The following is a 22,704-nucleotide window of genomic DNA, read 5'->3' as shown; positions in this document are numbered from 1 at the left end:
GAAAGCTGGGGGGTTCGCTCCCTGCACCCCCAAGTGATGAATTCAATTTATCCTACATCCTACAGATAGGTTTTTCTAAAATGCAAATCCAGTCATCACTGCCCACTTGAAACCCCACTTAAGATTCATTGAATGACTAGATTCCCACTAGATTTTGCTTCCGAGCTAATTCAGCCCCCCTCCTTACACCTTTCTCTCTATTTTTCAAGCCCAGACCAAGTTTCTCCTCCTTAGGGAAGCCTACACTCACCTTCTTCAGCCTTAGCAGATCTTGCCAATGTCAACTGCCTCCACTGAATACAAATACAAGTCCTCCTTTCCCTTTTGATCATTTTTTCCCCTGCTGGGATAACTGGCAAGAGTTAATAAAAGATCAGGGTGCCTGGCTGGCTCATTCGGAAGAGCATGGGACTCTTGATCTCAGGGTTGTGAGTCTGGGCCCCACCGTTGGGTGCAGAGATTATTTAAATAAATAAACTTTAAAAATAAGAGTTAACATAAGGACAAGTGGAAGTGGAAGGAGTAGGATCTGCTCCGGTCTGCAGTCAACCAGATCTATGCTGGTCTCTGCTACACTAGCTGCGTGTCCCTGGACAAGAAAAACTCAACCTTCCTCAACCTGTTTCCTCATCGGAAAATGGTGACTTAAAAACCCACCGCAGAGTTGTCCAGAGAATCGGACTAAGGTATGCAAAGTACTACTTGTTCCTAGCACTTAAATGCGAGCTGTTCTTATTCTAATTACTCATAAAGAGAAGCTGCTTCCAAGCACCCTAGGAAATTCTCCGAGTACTGTCCATGGTATGTGGTTTCCTGGTTGGTCACTGGGCACTCCGGAGAGCCGTCCTTTTTTCTTCCCGGGGCGCACCAAGCCCCCTTTCTACTGTGGGCGGTGCTGATGCCCTCTGCCCAGATCGCCTTCTTTCCGGACCCCAGGAGGCGCCGGCAGCGCGGCACCACGGTGACCTGTTTCTCCACGCCAAGCCCCAAAGCACGCCTTTTCCTCTAGCCTGCACTCCCAGCTCCAACCACCGGTCCCCTCGGTCACATCCTCCTAGGGAACTGCTCATCAGCACCTCCCGCAGATCTGACCCTGTAGCCGGCGGGAGGTCTGGGGCCCGCGGAGCTCCACGGGTCCCCAGCCCACGTGCTCCCGACCTCTGCCGCAAGGCGCCGCCCTCCCGCTAGGCGCAATGCGGACTACGTTTCCCAGGGTACCCAGCGGCGGGGCCTTGGCTCAGTGGGGGCCTCGAGCGGCGCGCCGCTCCGTCGCCTGCTCGGGGACGCGCGGGCCGGCGCGAGGACAAGACCAGGGACCCGGAATGAGTTTCTGCGCAGTTCCGCTGGGCCGGGCCGGGCTGTGCCGGGCCGGGCCGGGCCAGGGCAGGCGCGGGGGGAGGGCGGCGCCTGAGTCGGCCGTGCCGGGAACAGGCGCTGGGGGCAGCCCGCGCCTGGCTGAGGTCCCCGCCCCGTCCCGGCCGGGCCGGCTCGCCTGTCAGTCACTGGGGCGGCGGCGGCGGCGGTAGCGGGGCCGGAGCCGGGCGGTGAGAAGAGCGCGGGCCAGGCCGAGCGGAGGGGACCTGCCACAGCCCCTCAACTCTACGGACTCTTCGCCCCAGACTCGCGAAGCTGCACCCCTGCGCCTCATCGGACGCCTCCATAACCCGCGAAGGGCTCTCTCCCTCGTCACCCCCTACCCCGTGACCTCCTCGTAGGACCCGAGAGCTCCCTCAGACGAGGGTGTTGTGGGTACAGGCCATCGACCCTGTGACCTCTCACGGGCCAGGGGCTCGGTTTCCCCCACAGGCCTGCCTTCCCTATGACTCCTTCCTCAGAGATTCTGGGGACAGAGCCGTAACCCACCACCGGGACCCCCGCTTGCGAACTCTTCACTGACGGCTCCCTCCTCGGAGTCCCCCTCATTGGCTTCCTCTTAAGAGCACCCTTTTGGCCTCTGGCAAGGCCCCCATCCCCGACCGAGGTGGGGAGGTCTCGGCAGCCATGCCCGCCCTGGGCCCCCTGTCACCCCACCGCTTCCTGGGGACCCAAGCCGGGGTCTAGCAGGGGGCCAGCAGCCAAGGGGCTGGGGCAGGAGACAGGTCAGGGTCCACCTCCCTGCTGGGGAGGGAGCAAAGATGGAGCGGCGGGAGGAGCAGCCAGGGGCTACAGGGGCTGGAGCAGCACCAGCCTTGGACTTCACTGTGGAGAACGTGGAGAAGGTATGAGGGCCCTGGGGTGGGCGGTCCAGTGACAGAGCAGAAGTTCTGGGGACTGATACCAATGCCAGAGCCCAGGCTTGGGCTGGGTGCCCGCTGGGATGGTGCCCCCAGAGCACCTGGCATTTGCTGTCTCTCTGGGCAGGCATGGACAGCAGTGTAGTGGTGTCCTAATGGTCTATTTTTGGCTTTCCTTAGACATGGGCTCTCTGTGGATACTCTAGGGTCTTGGGATGGTCCCTCCAGAGTGCTGATGGCCTAGACCTATAGCCACACTGGCTATTCTCCAGCTCCATGGGAGCTGCATGAGCAGTGCAGTAAGAAACCAGGAACCCAGGAGACCTGTAGCTCAGTCTCCAGGAACCTTACAGATGCTGAGCCATCCTGGACCTGTTTTGTGACCCAGGGGCTCAGAAAATTACCTGAAACTAAAACAGTCTGGGTTGTTTTTATTCTTTCTTGGAGAAGAGTCCTTCTTATATTGGGTGGAAGCCAAACCAGTTCTGGGCAGGCAGGAGGGGCTGGCCCCTTTGTTTTGTGCTGGGTCCAAGGGGTTCAGGCCTGCTGGCAGCCTCAGGGTCCTTTCCCTGCTCTCCTGCCCACACAGCTTCCTGCCATGGCCTTCCCAGATTCTCCCATTGCCCAGGCCATCGTTTTTGAACTGCTTCTCTGGTTCTTTTCTGTGTTCTGCCCCAGAGGCCTGGGATGCAGAAATGCCTCCCCACTGTGATGTGGGCAAGGAGATAGGGCTACCTTGCTGGGAAGCAGGGAATGGTAACAGATATTCACTTGTTATTCTTGATCCCTTTTTGCCATTCCAAATGCTAAGAATGCAACCCTTCTGCTTTTCTGTGCCTGCCTCAGCATCCTGGAGTGGTCAAAAAAGGGACAGTAGCTAGAACTTGCTGTCAGAAGTACAGACTACTGTACTACTGTACTAAGACTACTTGAATGGAGCCTGCTTAGGGGGTCAGAGGCCTAACCTGGCTGTTCCACTCCCTGGGGCTGGGCGGTGTTGGCATGGTGGCGCACTCTTCCATGTGCTGCCAGGGAGACAAACCACTGTTTTCTTACTGTGTGAAGTCCCTATGGAATTGGGGCCCTGGGGATTTGGCTAGTTGAGAGCTCCAGACAAGGCATTTGCCAGGGCTGCCAGCCAAGACTTCTTGACCAGCTTTATGGACCCTCACGTGTGCTCTCTGAGGGCTATGCTCACCCTCCCTTGCAATATGTCTCTGGCCTACGGCTGCCTGGCTAAGTCTTAGCCCTGCTCAGATTTCACACTGGCTTTGGTGCCAGCATCTGGAGTGACCTAGGGATGATCCTGGGGGAGCTGAGTAGAAGTCTTGGAGTTAGTGGGAGCAGCTGTGCCTGGGAGGGTCAGGGCCCCTAAGGCTATTCCATGTTCTACTCAGGCTTAGCTCCATCCCTGTGGAACTATTCCTTCAACCTGGGCCTTGTCTTTTACCTCAAGTGTCTCCCTTTTGGGGAGCTCAACCTCCTCTTTCTGATTTCCTGTGGAGGTTCACTCTCTGAACCCATAATGCTTTGCTATAAGGAGAAGAGAATATGGTAGAGCATGGGCAGAGTTCAGGTTCTCAAGGTATCAGTAGAACCCTGGGCCCAGAAAACACTGTAGAGCCCTGGGCTCTTCCTGCTCAGCCCCTCAGAGAGAGCAGACTTGCAGGAGCAAGTCATACCCTCTGTTCTGGGCTCTGGCAGGATCCAGAGTGCCCAGCACCTGCTCAGTCCTGTGCTGTCCTGCAGGCGCTTCACCAGCTCTACTACGATCCCAACATTGAGAACAAGAACCTGGCTCAGAAATGGCTGATGCAGGCCCAGGTCTCCCCACAGGCCTGGCACTTCAGCTGGCAGCTGCTGCAGCCCGACAAGGTGCCTGAGATCCAGTACTTTGGGGCCAGTGCCCTGCACATCAAGATCTCTCGCTACTGGAGTGACATACCCACTGACCAGTATGAAAGTCTAAAGGCACAGCTCTTCACCCAGATCACCCACTTTGCTAGTGGCTCCAAGATTGTGCTGACTCGGCTCTGTGTGGCACTGGCCTCCCTGGCTCTCAGCATGATGCCTGACGCTTGGCCATGTGCTGTGGCAGATATGGTACGGCTGTTCCAGGCTGAGGACTCACCAGTGGATGGTCAGGGCCGCTGCCTGGCCCTACTCGAGCTGCTGACAGTGTTGCCGGAGGAGTTCCAGACGAGCCGTCTGCCCCAGTATCGCAAAGGCCTGGTGCGGGCCAGCCTGGCAGTCGAGTGCGGGGCTGTCTTCCCGTTGCTAGAGCAGCTGCTACAGCAGCCCAGCTCACCCAGCTGTGTGCGTCAGAAGGTGCTCAAGTGCTTTTCCAGCTGGGTGCAGCTGGAGGTGCCATTGCAGGACTGTGAGGCGCTCATTCAGGCTGCCTTTGCTGCTCTGCAGGACTCAGAGCTCTTCGACAGCAGTGTGGAGGCCATTGTCAATGCCATCTCGCAGCCTGATGCCCAGAGGTGAGCTGGTCCCCGTCTTCCCAGAGAAGGACAGCTTGCTTGGCCATCCATGCATCCATTCAGTAAACACTATTTGAGTGCCTACGGACGGCATACGTGCTCCTATGCTGGTGATACACAAGGAAGCAAACAAGACGTGGTCCTTATGGTTCAGAGAGGGAGACAGACAACTTAACCATCCAACAAATGATTCATTACAATATTTGACTCTTTCTTCTTTTTCTCTCCACCAATCAGTCGCCAAGTCCTGGCTGTTCTGCTCTTGACCATATTGCAAATCTATTTTTTCCATCTCCACTGCCACCACCCTAGTCCAAGCTGTCATCATCTCTCTCCCCAAATTGCTGCAGAGCTTTTTCACTAGTCCCCTGGTTTTTACTCTTGTACCTCGTACTGCACACCCAGCAGCCAGAGTGATCTTTTGAAAATGAGGATCCAGTTTGTCCTTTCTGCTCAGACCCCTTCAGTGGCTTTTTACAGTTCTTAGGATGAATTTCAGAATCCTTAATGTGATTCACAAAGGTGCTGCACTCTGTGGCTAATCTCCAGCCTCTTCTCATGCCCTGCTCCTTTCTTCACTCTCACATGATCTTTTCAGTTCCAGGACTGTCCCATGCTCCTTCTAGCCTCTGAACCATCCCATGTACTTGGCACATCATATCTACCCCAGCTGAAACTTCACTTTCTTGGGAAAGCCATCAGTGATTTTTAAGACTAAGTTTGGTCTCCTCAATTATTTCATCTCAGAGCTCCTAGTGTTTCTCCTTCTTAGCCTATAATGCAGTTTCATTGTAAATTACCGTGTGTCTCCCCATTGGTCTCTCAGCTCTGTGAGGACAGGCACTGTGTCATTTTATTTTGTCACACTGTGCCTGGCAGCATTTGGTAGCATTCAGTATTTTTTTTGAACAGATGAGAAGTAGGAGTTGCCTGAATGGTGAGAGGTGGGAGCAGGGTGGGGGAGGTCAGGGGAGGAGTGAGTGTTCCAGACTTCAGAAACTACAGCAGGGGCAAAGGCCTGTGGTGGGCAGCACCATGGTACCTACAGGGGCCTGAAAGAAGGTGAGTGTAGTGAGCTGTTTGTGCAGGTGTTTGTCAAGCACCTGTTTGTGTCTTGGGCCCTCTGCTGGGCACCCGGTGCACAAAGATAAATGGGTTGACTTCAGCAAGCCAGGAGCTCACAGTCTAACAGACACCTGAAGGGGCAAGTATGGTCAATGAGATGAATGCTATAATGCAGAAAGCGGGGTTGGGGTGCTGTGGGAGCCCAGAGGAGGCATTTAACCTTATCTTAGGGTTGTGGAGGGCTTCCCAGAGGAGGTGTGCTTTAAAGAGCCTGAGCAATGAAAATGTGTTGAGAGAGCCTGGTGAGTGGGGGTGATTAAACAGCAGGGTTAAAGGGCCAGTTGTGGAAGGTCTGGGCCCAGATCATGCAAGACCTTGTCAGCTAGGTTTAAGATTTTGGTCTTCATCCTGAGGAGGATGTAAAGATATTAAAGGATTTCAAGCAGAGAAAATGGCATAATGAGATTTTTAGTATAAGTTGTTTAGTATAAGTTGGATAGGCCAGGGCAAGACTGGAGACACTTTTAGGGCCCCTGAGTGGCTCAGTCGGTTAAGTGTCTAACTCTTGATCTCAGCTCAGGTCGTGATCTCAGGGTTGTGAGTTCAAGCCCCAAATTGGGCTCCACTCTGGGCATGAAGCCTACTTTAAAAAAAAAAAAAAGGAGGAAGAAGAAGGAGAGATGGGGCTTTAGAAACCCTTAACAGAGTTGGAGGGGAAAACACTGAAAGAGAGCATCAGAGAGTGGTTAGTGGCTCCACCCTTGACATTAGTCACATCTGAGTTTGAATCCCAGATGGTCCGCTTGCTAGATCTGAGACCTTGGGTAAGTCATTTTTTTTTTTAAAAGATTTTATTTATTTATTTGACAGACAGAAATCACAAGTAGGCAGAGAGGCAGGCAGGGGGGGGGGGGGGAGCAGGCTCCCTGCCAAGCAGAGAGCCCAATGCGGGGCTCGATCCCAGAACCCTGGGATCATGACCTGAGCCGGAAGCAGAGGCTTTAACCCACTGAGCCACCCAGGTGACCCGGGTAAATCATTTTTAAGCCTCAGTTTCCTCATCAGTAAAATGGGTATGATCATATCAACCACACAGAGTTGTAAAGGCTTAAACAGGATAATATGCACAAGGCTCCTGGTGCTCTATAAAGAATATTTTGGTATGAGGATCAAAGAAAAGAAGGTCTGTGAAAGGTCTCGTGTGGTTCCTGTACTTATTCAAGTACCATAAATGGTACTTGCTAGTATTTGATATTGTTACTGCATTGGTAGTTAGTCTATCTTTCCCGTGGTTTCCCAGGTTTTCCAACTCAAGGTGGGTACTGAGTCCCAGGGGAAGCCTTCCTCAGCAGCCTGTAGCTCAAGTGCCAGCTGGGCTCGGACAGTTAGTGGGTAAGGGGAATTGCCCGGGGCCACTGCATGGGTGATGTGGGGGTGTCCTTGGATACACCCAGGTTTACCCGCCCAGCCAATCTCGAGGGCTTTGGCAGGTAATTGATGCCTCTTCTCCTCTGAACGAATGAGCGAACAAGGAGCCAGTGAGGGAACCCACAGCCTCCTGAGCGCCCATTGGCTGCCTCCCCCATGGTTGCTTAGCAACTCTCCCCATTTTCTCAGCTCTCCTCCCGGAGCTCTAATTGCAGGTCTGGGCTGAGCTCAGTGTGAGTGGCAGCCAGCAAGTTCTAGCAGCCTTGCCCTGGCAGCTTGAGCTGACCAGTGGGAACTAGGCCTCTTGAACCCAATCTCAGCCATGGCCTTAAAGATAGCCTCTCTATCTCCCTCCCCCAAATCTACAAGCCTCTAGAAGCCTCAGACTTGTTCTTCTGCTTACTCACAGTACTCAGGAATAGGTGCCCAGGTGGTAGGAAATCTAAACAAGGGTTTTCCCTGTTGGTGGGCTGCACCCAGCCTGGTGTCAGAGTTTAGGCCTTGCTCTGTTAGTCTAGTTTCCAGGACTCTGACTTGAGAAAGTCACCTATGGTTTTGACTCTTGGGTCATCTGGCCACTGTTTTCCCCAGGTGTCTTGACATTGGCTGTCCCCTTAACTGAGCTTGCACTCAGGTCCCCTCTTTCCCACTCTTCCAGAAGCTGCTTGGCTTTCTCTGCCTTGATTTTCTTTTTCCTGAAAATGTGTTTTTAATCCTAGAAAAGCTTTTCAGTGGGGGCTGGGGGAAGAGAGAAGGTGAAATTAGACAGACTCTTGGGGGGCTCTTATCAGTTCGAATTTGAGATATGGACTGAGATTTGCATAGATCATTTGGAGAAATTCAGGCTGGGCCCTGAAAGAGCTGTTCGGCTGCAGTAGAAGCGGCTGCTCCAGCCTGGCATTTGTTTCTAAGTTACTATATGACCTTGAGTAATACTCGGAGCCCTTCTGGACCATATTGTCTGTGATTGAGCCTATTATGCAACTCAAATATGACAAATCAAGAACCTGGTGAAGATTGAGTACCTGCTGTGTACATGAACTTCAGCAGGTGTGAGAGAGCCTTGGTAGGGATGCTTTGGGGATAGAGCACTACCTCCTACCCCCATCTCAGCTGCTGGGAAGCTCGCAGGCCAGGGCTTTGGCCCTCCCCCTGCTCTTTGTGCCAGAGTCTGGCCTGAAGGTACCCATTGTCTGGTGGTGCAGCCTGTGTCAGGGTCATGAGACTGAAGCTATCCCAGCTGTCTCCAAGCTGCACCCTCTAGGGCTGTCTCTGGGTTGGGGGTATCCTGGCATGGGCACCTTGTCCCACCAAAATAGGGATTTGGAGAAAACCAACATCTTGGGCTGGTTGCCTCTTGTTGTTTTCATCCTACCCCTGAGGTTATGAGACTACCAGCCTGCCTAGCAGCCTGCTTAGGGCAAATACAGATAGAACTCCTCTGGTCCATCAGTCCCCCTTCCTCTCCATAGATTGCTCTGGTGACACTATGATTGGTAGCAGAAGGTCTCAAGCATCTGATCCCTCAACCCCTGCTGAGAGTATCACTTCCTCTGATTAGTCTGATCTCCACAGAGCAGGCTGCTGGAGAAGGGTGCAGTGAGTGGAGCTAGTGTTCTCTGTCTCTTTTGTATACTGTGCTTCCCCTGCTCTCCCTTTAAGATCATTGTGCCTCAGGACTCTGACTTGGACCCTCTTCTCTCATTCAGTGCTTTCTTCCTGGGCAATGCTCATCTGCTCTCATAGCTTCAATTATCAGTTGTTTGCCCATGACTGTCTCCTGCTCCATCTTCTCTCTTGGGCTTCAGGTTTTCATATCCAACTCTCTGGACACTTCTGTTTGCAGATCTCACCAGGTACCTCTGATTCAACATGCCTAATGCTGAACTGACCACCTTCTGGCCTCCCATTAAATTTAGTACTATCCCCCTCCACCCACTCCTCCTGACCTCAGTAAATAGCTCCACCATCTTAGTAGTTGTCTGGTAACCTGAGAGCTGTCCTTAACTCTTCCCCATTGTTGTATCCAGTCAGTCATCAAGTCCTGACCATTTTGCCTCTTAGCTGTCTTCCAGTTCATCATCTACTGCTCTCCCTTCATACTGCCACCAGAGTACAAAGAAGTTCGGATTTGGTGGTAGGGAGTGGAGTGGACAGTGAGGAATGATGCTGCCGGTGTCTCCTGAAATCTTTATCAGGGCTCCTGAGCCTGTATTAACTCCTCTGTTTCCTATCCTTGTTCAGTCTGCCTTAACACTGTCTATATTAGTTTCCTGGAGGAGTCGTAATAAAGTACCACTTTAAATAAAGTACACTGGGCAGCTTTAAACAACAGAAATGTATTGTCTCACTGTTGCAGAGGTTTGAAGTCCAAAGTCAAAGTGTTGGCTTCCTCTGAAAACCTATAGGAGAGCCCTTCCTAACCTCCCCCTAGCTTCTGGTGGTTTGCTGGCAGTCTTGTTCCTTGGCTTGCGGTTGCATGACTCCAATCTGTACCTTTGTCATCACATGTCATTCTCCCTGCAAGTCTGTCTTCATGTGGTTGCCTTCTTTTAGGGATACCCATTGTATTAGAGCTCTCCCCTACTCTATGACCTCATCTGCATTGACCCTGTTTCCAAATAAGATTACATTCTGAGGTATTAGAGATTAAGACTTCAGCATATTTTCTAGGGGGAGGATACAATTCAGCCCATAAGAGTCTGCCCTCTAGTCCCCCAAATTTATGTCCTTCCCGCATGCAAAATATGTGCATCTCATTTCAACTTCCCCAGACGTCTTAACGCATGCCAGCATCAACTGTAAGTCTAATTAGAGAACATAATTCAACCCATTCAACACTGACCTTCTTATACTTTCTTCCAGAGTTCTCCTGGAGGTAGGTCCCTGACCTGAGGTTTTTCCCAACATGGGCAGCATTAAAGCTACCCTGTAGGCCCTGACCTCTTTTTCACTTGGGTTTAATGTAGGGGAGGGGACTTGCTGGAAGACAGAGAGAATGTGCGTCTCTCTCAAAGCCGGTGGGGGATGGGCAGGCAGCTCTGATGGGTCTCCTTAACCTCTTGCCTCCAGGTATGTGAACACACTCCTGAAACTCATCCCGCTGGTGCTGGGGCTGCAAGATCAACTGCGACAGGCAGTGCAGAATGGGGACATGGAGACCTCCCATGGCATCTGTCGCATTGCTGTGGCCCTAGGCGAGAACCACTCCCGGTAAGGAGTGGGGCAGCTGGTGGGGGGGAGGGTGGGGGGTGGGGAATAGCAGGGCCCTCTAAGAGGTGGAGTTATGAAGCCCTACTGGGGGAGATGGAATGACCTTATTATACGTCTTCCTTCCAAGGGCCTTGCTGGATCAAGTGGAGCACTGGCAGAGTTTCCTGGCCCTTGTCAACATGATTATGTTCTGTACTGGCATCCCTGGCCACTACCCTGTCAACGAGACCACCAGTTCCCTGACCCTCACCTTCTGGTACACGCTGCAGGTGTGTCTGTGTGACCTCCAGTAGGATTGAGCTGTAATGATAGAAGGCAGATCATGGACTTATGGGCCTGGTGCCTAGGTGGCTAACTTCCTTCCCTGGCTCTCTCAGGATGACATTCTGTCCTTCGAGGCAGAGAAGCAGGCTGTATACCAGCAGGTGTACCGGCCAGTCTACTTCCAGCTAGTGGATGTGCTTCTGCACAAGGCCCAGTTCCCTTCTGACGAGGAATACGGATTCTGGTCCTCAGATGAGAAGGAACAGTTCCGGATTTACAGGTGATGGTAGCAGGCCAGTCCTACCTCTAAGTAGAGTCCTGAACTGATGAAGGCAATAAGGAGAGGAACCCAAGGCCAGCCTTCCTGAATCCTGGGGCTCCTTTCTCTATTCTCTAGGCACTTTTGCAGGGTTGTGAGGGAATTGGTGGGGGTGGGCTTCTGGACTTGGGGGCAGGATTGGGCAGTGTATAAGGTCTTCATCTGCTTCATAGGGTGGACATCTCAGATACGCTCATGTATGTGTATGAGATGCTGGGGGCCGAGCTGCTCAGCAACCTCTATGACAAGCTGGGCCGTTTGCTCACCAGCTCAGAGGAGCCCTACTCCTGGCAGGTACCTCCCAAGCCTGATTCCCTCAGCCCTCCCAGAACTGTCATAACCTCCTCCTCAGCCAAGCCAGTGGCACCCTCTTTCCTCAGCACACAGAGGCCCTGCTCTATGGCTTCCAATCCATCGCAGAGACCATCGATGTCAATTATTCTGATGTGGTGCCTGGGCTCATTGGCCTCATTCCACGGATCAGCATCAGCAACGTGCAGCTGGCGGATACTGTCATGTTCACCATTGGTGAGACCTGGCATACACCCATGAGCACATTTCCAGAGCCACAGGCACCCATCCCTAGCCACAGTCAGCCTGCTGGTTCCTGTCCAGAATGGGAGAGACACACATGCCCACGCACACAATCAGCATTGCACCCAACAGACTGTCCTGGCACATCTAGGGCTCCTTCCTACAGCATTCTGAGCTAGTGAGACTAGTTTGCTGTCAATGGAATAGCACTGCTAGGACTCTTCTGAGTAACTCCTTCCTGCTTCTCAACTATAAGGCTCCTGTTTGAGGATGTGCATGCATATTTCCCTATTCAGTACTAAGACTGTAACTTGATCCTGCCAGAAGCTCTGCGTGCCTCACAGGAACATGGTACAAAGCCAGCCTGGCCTGCCTCAAATATCCTCCCCTCTTCCTTCTTCCCCCAGGAGCTCTGTCTGAATGGCTGGCTGACCACCCTGTCATGATCAACAGTGTTCTGCCCCTTGTACTGCATGCCCTAGGCAATCCTGAGCTCTCTGTCTCTTCTGTGTCCACCCTCAAGAAGATCTGCCGAGAATGCAAGTATGACCTGCCACCCTATGCTGCTAACATCGTGGCTGTCTCTCAGGTATGCAGGGGTCTGGGTGGGGCTGGGTCTCAGGGCCCATTGCACTCCGCTGATCCCATATTCCTTCTGTTTATCTCCAGGATGTGTTGATGAAACAGATCCACAAGGTGAGCCCAGAAGTTTCTAGGGGTCCTTGGGGATATTGTGGAAATCCGTGGAAATCCTCTTCTGCCTTTTCCTACCCCTTGTCTTTTGTTCCCTGTTCTTGGAACCTTCCCCCAAGAGGTTCATTCCTCCTACCCACGACCAGATATGTCCAGGATTGACTCTCCGTGTTCTGCCCCACAGACGAGCCAGTGCATGTGGCTGATGCAGGCACTGGGCTTCCTGCTGTCAGCCCTGCAGGTGGAGGAGATCCTTAAGAACCTGCACTCACTTATCTCACCCTACATCCAGCAGCTGGAGAAGCTAGCAGAGGAGATAGTGAGTGAGCTGGGGTGTGTGTGTGTACACGTGTAGCCAGAGGGCAGGGATGGGCTTCCCTTTGTGTGGGCTGTGGCTGCTGGTGGGTGGGGTTGGAGTTGGTGGTCAGGGTTGGGGTCAGGGGCCAAACTGAGGCTGCGAGATCCAGAGCTTGGTTTGATTCTCCCCATAGCCTAATCCTTCCAACAAGCTGGCCATTGTCCACATCTTGGGCCTTCTCTCCAACCTCTTCACCACACTGGATGTCAGTCATCATGAGGACGATCATGAAGGCCCTGAGCTCCGGAAGCTGCCAGTGCCACAGGGACCCAACCCCGTGGGTGATGTTGCCATTGTACCCCCCCCACCACACACCCTGTGGGAATGTCATTGTTTCTCCCCAGGTTTATGGGTAATATTGTCATTGTTCCCTTGGCCCCATGAGGTATGATGCATTTGCTCCTCTGACCCTGTGAATGACCTTATTGCCCTTCACTCTATAGAGAGTGATGTCATTGTCTCATCCAACCGTGTGGGCGATGTTGTATTTGTCCCCAGCCCAACTGGGGTGATGTCATTGTGGTTCCTTCGCCCCATGGGGGACACTGGCATTATCCTTCAACCTCCTAAGTGATGTAATTATGGACCCCTGTTTAACCCCCAACTTCTACTTCACTATTCACTGTTCCCTGTGGGCACTGGGGATACTTACATGCTCTACATGTATACATGTAAACAGATTGTCACAAAGCAGTGTGACACGTACCATGGTAAGCTTAGGCACCGGGGGGTTGGGGTGACCACTTACAAGCTCTTTGATCTGGGGCCAGCCTCAGCTTTCCATTCAAAACCATGAATGTCAGACTCTCTGGCTTGCTCATCTCATAGAACTGTGCTGGGTACCATATGTGAAAGTACTTTGCATACTGTAAAGTTCTGAATAAATGTGGGAGACTGCTTGGATCATTGTTCCCAGGGTTTCTCCTAGAGAAAAGGAAGTCACAGTATCCTGGCTCCTCTCCTCAACTCCTCACCTTAGTTTCAGTTTCCCTTTTGGCTCTAGATCAAACTTGGGCCAGCATCCTCCAACAGAGCCCCTTCTCCTTCCATGGTAGTCATTGTCCTGCCTTCCCTCACCTCCCAGGACCTCAATCTGCTCTCTGCTCCTCCATAAACTGCCATATATGTGTATACCTTGGGGCTCTCCACCCTCGGCCTGTTCGGGTGACACAACATCTCCACTACTTCAGGGGCTAGCCCTTAGGCTTTGGCACTAACAGGATTTTTCTGAGCAGAAATGGATAGAGAGTGATTTTTTTTTTTTTAAAAGTTACAAAGTTTTGGTAATTTTCTGAAGCCCTCGTAATATCCCTGCTTTGCGCTTTGAGGCTTCCTCTAAAATGATCCTTAGAATTCAGGATATCCTCTTTCATTCCTGGGGGATTCAGCAAACTAGCCCTTCCCCCAAGGTCCCATTCACTGAGTCCTCAATGTCTAGTCTGGGATAATAGAATTGAACTTCCAGCCTGCTTTGTATTACTGTGTCCATCTCGGGTGGGCGAGAGTGGTGGTGGGGGCACCTCACTTCTTCCTGTGTCTTCAGGTGGTTGTGGTGTTGCAGCAGGTCTTCCAGCTTATCCAGAAGGTGCTGAGCAAATGGCTGAATGATGCCCAGGTGGTGGAGGTGAGCCCCCGTCCTTGCTCTCTACCCCCATGGTGACTGTGCTTAGATATGGAGCAGGAGGAAGGTGTTGCTGCCCCATCTTGGCTTGCAATGGTCTGGAGGAAATAAAGGAGGTGAATCTTGCCCTACAGGTACAAGGAATCTTTTGGGAAGACATTCAGAATTTCCCAATATTACAAAGTACTTGACCAAAGAACTATGATGTTGGTGCTGAGTGACAGTCAGGGGTCCACTTTGTAATCAGAGACCTGCCTTTGGTCCCTTTTCAATTCAGGATTTTCTTGCTATTGCTGCTCTGTGAGAGGAAATGGTGGAGATGTAAGTAGCAAGACTTGAGTTGCAAAGTTCCATCCTGTGCCCCTTTAAGAAGGGCCTTTTTGCCTCCTGCCTTTCGGGGTGAGGGTCAGACTTGTCCTTGACATGCAGGGCCAGGCCAGGCTTATAGGTAAGGGTCCCTCCTTAGGCTTCCTCTGTGCAAGGCTTCAGTTCTGTGCCAGCTGATTGTGAACTGCTAACCAGGGTCCCTTTGCTTTCTGGTTTCTTTCTTTCTTTCTTTCTTGAAATATATTTGATGTTTAACATTGTTTAAATTTAGGTGTACAGCATGTGAATTTGATATATTTCTGTGTTATAATGTGATTGCCATTGTATGATAATTGGCACCCCTATCACATCCCACAATTATAGTTTCTTTTTAGTGGTTGGAATAATTAAGATCTAGTCTCTTGGCAAGTTTGATGATCATAATACTGTTGTCTATTTCATGAGCCCCTTTGCTTCCTTCCCAAGGCGGTATGCGCTATCTTTGAGAAGTCCGTTAAGACCCTGCTGGATGACTTTGCCCCCATGGTGCCACAGCTGTGTGAGATGCTGGGTCGGATGTACAGCACCATCCCCCAGGCCTCTGCTCTTGACCTCACTCGACAGGTGGGCATTCTGACTGAGGCAGCAGTGTTCCAGATTCATCTGACCTTGGGATGGAGTAGATGGGTGGAATGGGATGAATGGGTGCCCTGGCAGGGGTTCTGACCTGCATTCCGGGGATGCTGGCCAGTTCTTGGTGAGACAGGGCCTCAACTGACCAGCATTCCCTGCTTTGTTGTAGCTGGTCCACATCTTTGCTCATGAACCTGCCCACTTTCCCCCAATCGAGGCCCTCTTCCTGCTCGTCACCTCCGTCACACTCACTCTCTTCCAGCAAGGTAGGTCCTGACCAGGGGCTCTGCTGCTGCCGCCACTGCCACCGCCTCTGCTTCCCTGAGTGGGGAGCCAAAGCTGCCCACTCTGTTCTCCTCTGTCCCCTGAGTTGCACATGGGACTTGATGGGAAACTTACAGGATCAAGCACAGCACAATTGTCACCCTACAAATAGCTGACATCTTAGGTTGAAGTGGATAAGAGAGTGAATGATGTCTTCTACTGGCCTGCTGGGCTCAGGGCCAATCTTGATGTGCGGGAAGGTGGGGCCAGAGCTTTGAGGGACTTGGGGCACTAGGCTGGCTCCTTTTGTTTGGGATATATTGAAAAGGGGAAAGAACATGGGCTTTGGCGTCAGATAGACCTAGATTCTAAGCTCATCACCACCAACTAGTTGTGTGACCTTGGGCAAGTCACTTACCTTTGTTTTGTGGAGCCTTCGTTTCCATGTCCATGGAGTGGAGATTTCATGTACTTGATAGGATTGTTAGAGGTATGAAAGTAGTGCCTTTTGGTCCCCTGGCTTGGGGTTTTTTGCACAGGAAGTACTCAGGGAGTGTTGGTTCCTTTCCCTACGTTCTAGGTCGAAACCCTTTGGCTGTGGCCCCAGCGCTCTATTCTCTGTGGCCCTCTGCCTGAGAGAGCTGGGAGCAGGGGGCTCCAGGCTTCCCCTGCTGTCTACCCCAGGCTTCTAACTTGGAAAAGAAATGGTGCTGCTCCGCCAGCCTCATGAGTCTTGCCTGGATTTGTGGTCACAGGCTGGGCGCTTACCAGGGCTTTCCACTGGAGCCAGAGTGCTCTCTGCTTATATGGTCAGTGTGTGGTCCCATGATGCTGGCCTCTGCTCCAGTGGGCTGTGGGTACATGCGAAGTGGGCAGAAACTTGAGCCAGAAACCAGGTGTGGCCATCCTTAACTCCACCTCTCCCACTCCTCATATCTAGTCGGGGGCAAGTCTGGGTGGTCCTGGACCCTGATTATCCCATAGTCTGCCTACCTCTCCCCTCCCTCCATGACCACACCTCAGTGTGGGGTGTCTGGATCACCTCAACAGTCCTCTAACTGCTTTCCCTGACATCTGCCCTTCTCCCCAGGCCCCTCTTTGCACTCTGCAGTTGTAACGTTCTTCAGGAAATACACATCTGAGTAATTTCCCTCCCTGGCTGGAAACGCTTTCATCGTTCTCCATTCCCTCAGGTTCTCATCCCACTCCCACCCACATGATGCAGCTCCTGCTTACTCCTCACTGTCTTCTCCTGCCAGCGTCCCCGACATTACAGCAGTCCAGCCACACTGACTTCTCCCTTCCTGTGTCCCATTTGATCCTCTGACTGGAATGCCCTGTGCCCTTTACTGGGTGAGCGCCCCTCCTCCAAGCCTTGCCCACGCATCGGTCCTCAGAGGCTTCTTTGGGGCAGAATTGGGTGTTTCTGACTTTGGGCTGGAACTACATCATGTACACACTGCTGACACAGCACCAGTCCTACTCGGTAATCTGCTTTTGTGTGTTCGTCTCTCTCCCTAAACTAAGCCCCTCAAGGGCAGGGTTGAGGCTCTTCTCTCTGCCTCCCCAGTGCCCAGAACAAGGCCAGCGAGGGGTAGGTATCAGATGCTACTGAAGAGAGGAGGGTGAGGTCTCCCTGCCCTTGGAGCCTTTCTTCCCCACCGTCTGGGGCCCACCGCTAGCAGGGCATCTGCTGAATATCAAACATGCTGTCCGCAGGGGGACCCAAGCATGGGGCACATTGGGCCTCACTTTCCAGGACTTGAGTAACTCGGGGCTCAGGTGTGAAGGAGATGGGCTTTCTCAGTGGCTCCTCATAGCCTGGAGAGGGAGGCAGGAAAGAGCTCATGGTCTGCTTTATGGTTGGGGAAACTGGGCATTTGTGGCTTGCACAAGATCACACAGCTCCTTAGTGGTGTTTCAGGCAGATGCTCATGTGGTGCCTCCTCCTCAGAGTGGAGCAGCCCAAGCAGCAGCTCCAGACACATGCCTTGCCCTTGGCACAGGTGTCAACAGCATTGGAAGCAGACTAGCGTCCAACGGCAATCAGATTTGTTGGCCTTATTGGTTGTCTTGCAGGACAGAATGGCCCCCTTACTGTTACACTTCCCAGTCTTGCCATTCCTTTCTCAGCCTCTGCCCTCCCACTGCACCATGGGGTGACATGTTGACTGGTTTCCCTCTTTCTTCGTGTGTCCAGATGGTGGGAGCTGGTGTTTAGCCCTTAGTCTGGCCCTCTGCTGAGTCGGTGTCCATGTGGAGGGACTTTGCTGGGTGAGGCTCTCAGTTTGGGCCTCATGATACAGTTTCTTCCCCAGACCCTGCCGGTGGCTTGGCCAGCCATCTCCACAGCATACTGGGCCCTGCCCTAGCCAAGGAGAAGTCCTCTGGTTTAAGTGGACCCAGAAGATTCCTTTCCTTGGCCAGACCCAGAGCTCTAAGGCCACGGAAGTGAGAGGGCACCTGCTCAGGCCCTGATGCCCTCACCTTTCCGGGGCCTTTGGCCAGGCATTCGCGGGAGTTACCAAGGATTGACCTCCCACCAGCCCTGCCCTCCTCTTTGGTGGCGAGTGTGGGGAGGTATGTGCTAGGAGGCAGTGCAGGGCCACCCCAGCCAGCCAGAGGCTGCAGCAAGAGTGTGGGGGTTGTTTGTTCAGCTCTGTGGAGTCCAACATTGCTCCAGCACCAAAGGATCACTCCGGGGACTGGCCTGAGGAGGAGTGGGGAGTAGGTGGAAGGCCCCTTGGGAGGGAGCTGGGGCAGGCCCGTCCTTCACTTTGCCGTCTCTTTCTGTTGGGCTTCTCCCAGTTCATGGTTTTTGTATGTTTTGTTTCTTTATCTTGCTTCCTGCTGCTCATGTGCCCCCACGCTGTCTCCCTGCAGGCTCTCAGTCCCACATAACTATATGAGGTTGAGTTGCTGTTTGTATAATTTTTTCTTAAGTTCCATCTTTATTATATTTTAGGGCCCAGGGATCATCCTGATATTGTTGATTCATTTATGCAACTCCTGGCACAGGTGTGTTTTAGTTTTATTCATTCACGTTCTGTTCTCTCTCTTTCTCTTTCTCTTATGTTGAAATTCAATTTAAGCCTATTTTTAGCTTTCTGTTGACAAATTTTTTTTCTGTTCAGTTGAATAGAGTTTCTTCATCTGTTTCCGTGGAAGTTGACAACCCAACATCCTCCTTTAGTGCCCCTTTGCCTCAACTAGCTCATTCTTCCACCAAGACCAGGGAGAGGCGATCCTGAAGGGAGGGAGCTGGGCTGGCCTGGGTGGGGGAGGGGGAGTAACTGTGCCCAGCAGCTCCTGTGCAGCTGGGGTGCCCGAGAAGTTCAGGGGTAAGATTGGAGTTAAAGGGCCTGGGGTTCATTGTCCCCGTGCTCCTGCCGGGAACTGCCTGCCTCAGTGCCCCAGCCTGCTCTGGAGAGGTGGCGGGGAGGAGCTCTGAAGGGAGGGGCTAAAGATGACTGTGCTGGGGCGGAGTCCTGAGTTGGGCTGGCAGATGGGTTTGCTGCTGCTGGGAGGCTGGGTGCTGGCTCCATTGTGAGACTGCATTGGGATGTGTTTGTGTTTGGTGTGTGTTTAAGTGTGTTGGACCTTATTTGTGTGTTTTGACTTTGGAAACAGAAATCATGTAGCTGCTCTAAATAGTATGTGTGTTGTGTTGGGATAAATGTGTAGTTGAGTGTGGGCATGTGCACTGACGGATGTTGTATATTGATGTGCATTAGGCATTGATGGGTTTTGGACAGTGATGTGTGTTGGAGGTATGTGTGTTGGGCTGTGGGAGTGTGTATTTTGATGGAGGAGTGTATATAGTGCTACCAGTAGGTCTGTATTAGGGGATGTAGGTTGTGGAAGATACATGTGTTGAGCTATGGGGACATGGGGTTAGTGTGGGGTTGATGGGGAGGTTCCTGTGGGTTGGGGTAAATGATGTTTCTTTGCTTAATCATTCCACAAATATTTATTGAGTGTGTAATACGTGTTTGGTACTCTGCCAGATGCTGAGGATGTAATGGTAAGCAAAAGCAGGCACAGTTCTTACTCTCTTAGAACTCAAGTCTAGTAGAGGGGGTGGGGCGCAGGAGGAGTGGGGAACAGGGAGTGTGTTCTGGGCCTGGATGGACGTGTGTGGTTATCTGTGAGGGTGCATCCTTGGGGGTGAGGCACTTATATGTGTGTTTGTGGATGGGTGTGTCGGGAGAGTACACATGCTAGAGGACTGGGTAGCTTGAAGGTGTGGGCATGTGGACATGGCTGGGGGATGTGGGGAGGTTTGGGGGTGTGAATATGTAGCAGGGTGTGTTGCAAATGTGGGGAAGTACATATAAGGGATGTGATAGAGTTGTGTTTGAGGGTAAGTAAGGTGTTCCCAGAGAAGGTACGCGTGAGTGTGTTTGTACATGAATGAACCTAGGGTAGTGAAAGGTACGTGAGGGGATGGGGGGTTAGGCGTCCACATGGTATGCGTTGGGGGGCTGCTGGAGAGCAGCAGTGTTTGATGACTGCTGGAGCTGTGCAGGGTATCTCCTGTGACCTGAGGATGTGCCTGCCATTCGTGTCCTGGTGCCACTTGGGATGGGCTCTCTGGCCCCTGTACTCCTTCCATTTGCCTCACATGGCAGCACTGACTCCTGGGCTGGGTGTGGCTGAGAAGGGCCTGGACACAGGGTGTCCTGGATGAATGGTGGGGCCATTGGCTCCAAGGCTTCTGCCCTACTTTTCCTCTTTCTAAGCTGGAGGGTGTCTGAGGAATGCAGGTGGGATGTGGGGAGGGGTGCTTTTGGACTGGGCTTCACATCCAGCTGCCATCTCTTCCTGCTGTCCTGTTAACAAATCCAGGGGGTTTTGACTGCCTCCAAATCAAAGCAGTCACTGCTGGCTACCTGGAACCTGCAGGAGATCTGACCTTGATGGAGAGGAGAATAAGTGCTCAGGGAGTGACTTGGGACCCAAGCTTTCTGTATTGTGACACCCCCCCCCCCCACCTCTCACACACACCAGTGCATTCAAGTACACATACATGTACATAGTATCCCCTGGCTGCTCCCCTCCTGACTGACTGAACTGTGGGGTGGGGTGGGTCCCCAGGGATGGCTGGGTGGCTGATTTTGGCAGCCTGTAACCTATGGTGCGTGAAGCTGGGGCCTGGGGTGGCAGGTGAGTGGGGGGCAAGGGGGGTTGGTCCTTGCAGCTGGTTGGGGCTGGGCTTACCAGCTCCACCTCCTGCAGGCTCTGAAGCGGAAGCCAGATTTGTTCCTGTGTGAACGACTGGATGTCAAAGCTGTGTTCCAGTGTGGTAAGTGGGGCCAGGTGGACAGGAGGGCCTGGGGGGATCTTTAGGCCCTATCTGATCTGCCTCTGCCTCTCCCGCAGCTGTGCTGGCCCTCAAGTTCCCCGAGGCACCTACTGTCAAGGCCTCCTGTGGCTTCTTTGTGAGTCCCACGCTGAGTCCTGACCCCCCACCACCCTGTACCCAGCCCTGTTCAGGACTCCAGAGGGTAGGGGTGTGGTGTGCCGGTCTTGTCCCCAGGGAGAGTGGGGAAAGAGCTGAGGCTGACGGGCCTCTCCATCCTCTGTAGACAGAACTGCTGCCTCGGTGTGGGGAAGTAGAACCCGTGGGGAAAGTGGTTCAAGAGGATGGCCGTATGCTGCTCATAGCAGTGCTGGAGGTGAGATGGAGCCAGTGTTTGAGGGGGGTGGGGTGCCCCTCACTGCCAAGGCAGCTGCCCTTCTGGGAAGCTGGAGCCTTTGGTTCCCCAAACTCTCTGACTCTGTTTCTTCATCAGTTAAATGGCTGACAGTTGTTAGGGTTGCTGTGAGGATCAGCCGGCTCTCAGAAAACAACATTCACTTGTCATGTGCAGATTGGCTGAGGAACTGTCCAGGAGTGGGTGGGATGTGGCTAGGCACCCTTGCCACAAAAGGGGCAAGGCCCTGGTGTGCTGAGAATCCATCTCCCTCAGGCCATTGGGGGCCAGGCCTCCCGCAGCCTCATGGACTGCTTTGCCGACATCCTATTTGCTCTGAACAAACACTGCTTCAGCCTCCTGAGCATGTGGATCAAGGAGGCCCTGCAGCCACCCGGTTTTCCCTCTGCCCGCCTCAGCCCTGAACAGAAGGACACCTTCAGCCAGCAGATCCTTCGGTGAGCAGAGCTGGCGGGGCCTGCGCTTGGGTCCAGAGGAGAGGGTGGCGGTGGTGGATGGTACTAACCTGATCTCCCTTCCCTTCTTCAGTGAGCGAGTGAACAAGAGGCGGGTGAAGGAGATGGTGAAGGAATTCACACTGCTGTGCCGGGGGCTTCATGGCACAGATTATACAGCTGACTACTGAGGGGCGCCCCATCCCACCCACGCCTCCTCACCCCTCCCTGTCCCCAAAGAGTAAACCTGGATCTTCACTGCATTGCTGTCTCGGCTTCCTTTCCTCTGCCACCACCACCTAACTGGGCGAAGGCCTGGGGGGAGAATGGGAGGATGTTGGATCCAGGCCTTTGTAGGGAGTTGTGGGGCCGACTTCTAGCTCCTAGAGGGGAAGGGATCCACAGTAGCCAAGCCTTGTAGGCTGGAGCCATTCATAATATTGCCATTGCCCTTGGGTTGGAATGGTCCTGCAGTAATGTCACCAACCTCCCCCCAACCCACACTGCCATCCATTAAATTAGTCCCAGCATTTGTGCATGCATACATTTATTAAATCAACAAGGCTGAGTACTAGCCCCTGAGTTCTGCCTTGCTTTGTTCTCTCTGAACAAAGGCTAATCTACTCCATAGCCACCATGTTAAGCTGGGAGAATGGGACCAGTGAGGGAAGGCTGCATGGAGGAATTTTTTTTTTTTTTAAGATTTTATTTATTTGTCAGAAAGAGCATGAGCATACACAAGCAGGGGCAGTGGCAGGCAGAGGGAGAAGCAGGCTCCCCACTGAGCAAGGAGCCCAATGTAGGACTCAATCCCAGGACCCTGAGATCATGACCTGAGTCAAAGGTAGACTCAGCCACCTAGGTGTCCCTCAACTTTCATTTCTGATGGAAATGGATGGTTTCCTAGATAGAGCATTTGGAGCTTTTGGCTGGAAGTGAGGTGGGGCAGGGTCCAGCTTGAAGGGAGGAAATGGAGAGTGGTTTTAAATTCCAGGATAGGTTTCTTGTATGGGGTTATGGAGGCCAAACTTGTACATGGTTGAGGAAAGATATATAAAGTGGGGCTGAGCATGTGTGGTAGGAAGCATGGCAGCCCGCAAGAGGAATGCATAACCTGGAACTGTCTTCATACCCA

General features: G+C 52.7%; 1 protein-coding gene across 2 annotated transcripts; it reads left to right on the top strand.

Moving 5' to 3' along the window:
- Positions 1–1,385: 1,385 nt before the first annotated feature.
- IPO13 (importin 13) lies at positions 1,386–21,832 on the top strand. Of its 2 annotated transcripts, XM_046002009.1 has the most exons (20): positions 1,387–2,219; positions 3,984–4,720; positions 10,286–10,426; positions 10,554–10,695; positions 10,804–10,970; positions 11,183–11,303; positions 11,390–11,537; positions 11,951–12,132; positions 12,213–12,239; positions 12,421–12,555; positions 12,728–12,871; positions 14,138–14,218; positions 15,008–15,145; positions 15,324–15,420; positions 18,384–18,436; positions 20,657–20,723; positions 20,801–20,859; positions 21,007–21,096; positions 21,391–21,572; positions 21,664–21,832. In XM_046002009.1, the coding sequence occupies exons 1-20, from the start codon at positions 2,136–2,138 to the stop codon at positions 21,758–21,760; spliced, it is 2,892 nt and encodes a 963-aa protein (XP_045857965.1). In that variant the 5' UTR covers positions 1,387–2,135; the 3' UTR covers positions 21,761–21,832. The 2 variants fall into 2 exon arrangements, 1 of the variants encoding a protein (XP_045857965.1); XR_006818006.1 differs by lacking the exons at positions 18,384–18,436; positions 21,391–21,572; positions 21,664–21,832 and having other exon boundaries at positions 1,386–2,219; positions 21,007–21,087.
- The last annotated feature ends 872 nt before the right edge of the window (positions 21,833–22,704 follow it).

The sequence above is a fragment of the Meles meles genome, chromosome 1 (genome assembly GCF_922984935.1).
Source record: "Meles meles chromosome 1, mMelMel3.1 paternal haplotype, whole genome shotgun sequence".
Lineage (NCBI taxonomy): Eukaryota > Metazoa > Chordata > Mammalia > Carnivora > Mustelidae > Meles > Meles meles.
The sequence above is the reverse complement of the archived record's forward strand: the minus strand, read 5'-3'. Positions and strand labels throughout refer to the sequence as shown.

Coding starts and splice junctions, on each gene's coding strand:
- IPO13 (XM_046002009.1), top strand. CDS start 2,136: ATGGAGCGGCGGGAGGAGCAGCCAGGGGCTACAGGGGCTGGAGCAGCA. Junction 2,220..3,983: donor CTGTGGAGAACGTGGAGAAG/GTATGAGGGCCC, acceptor GCTGTCCTGCAG/GCGCTTCACCAGCTCTACTA. Junction 10,696..10,803: donor CCTTCTGGTACACGCTGCAG/GTGTGTCTGTGT, acceptor TGGCTCTCTCAG/GATGACATTCTGTCCTTCGA.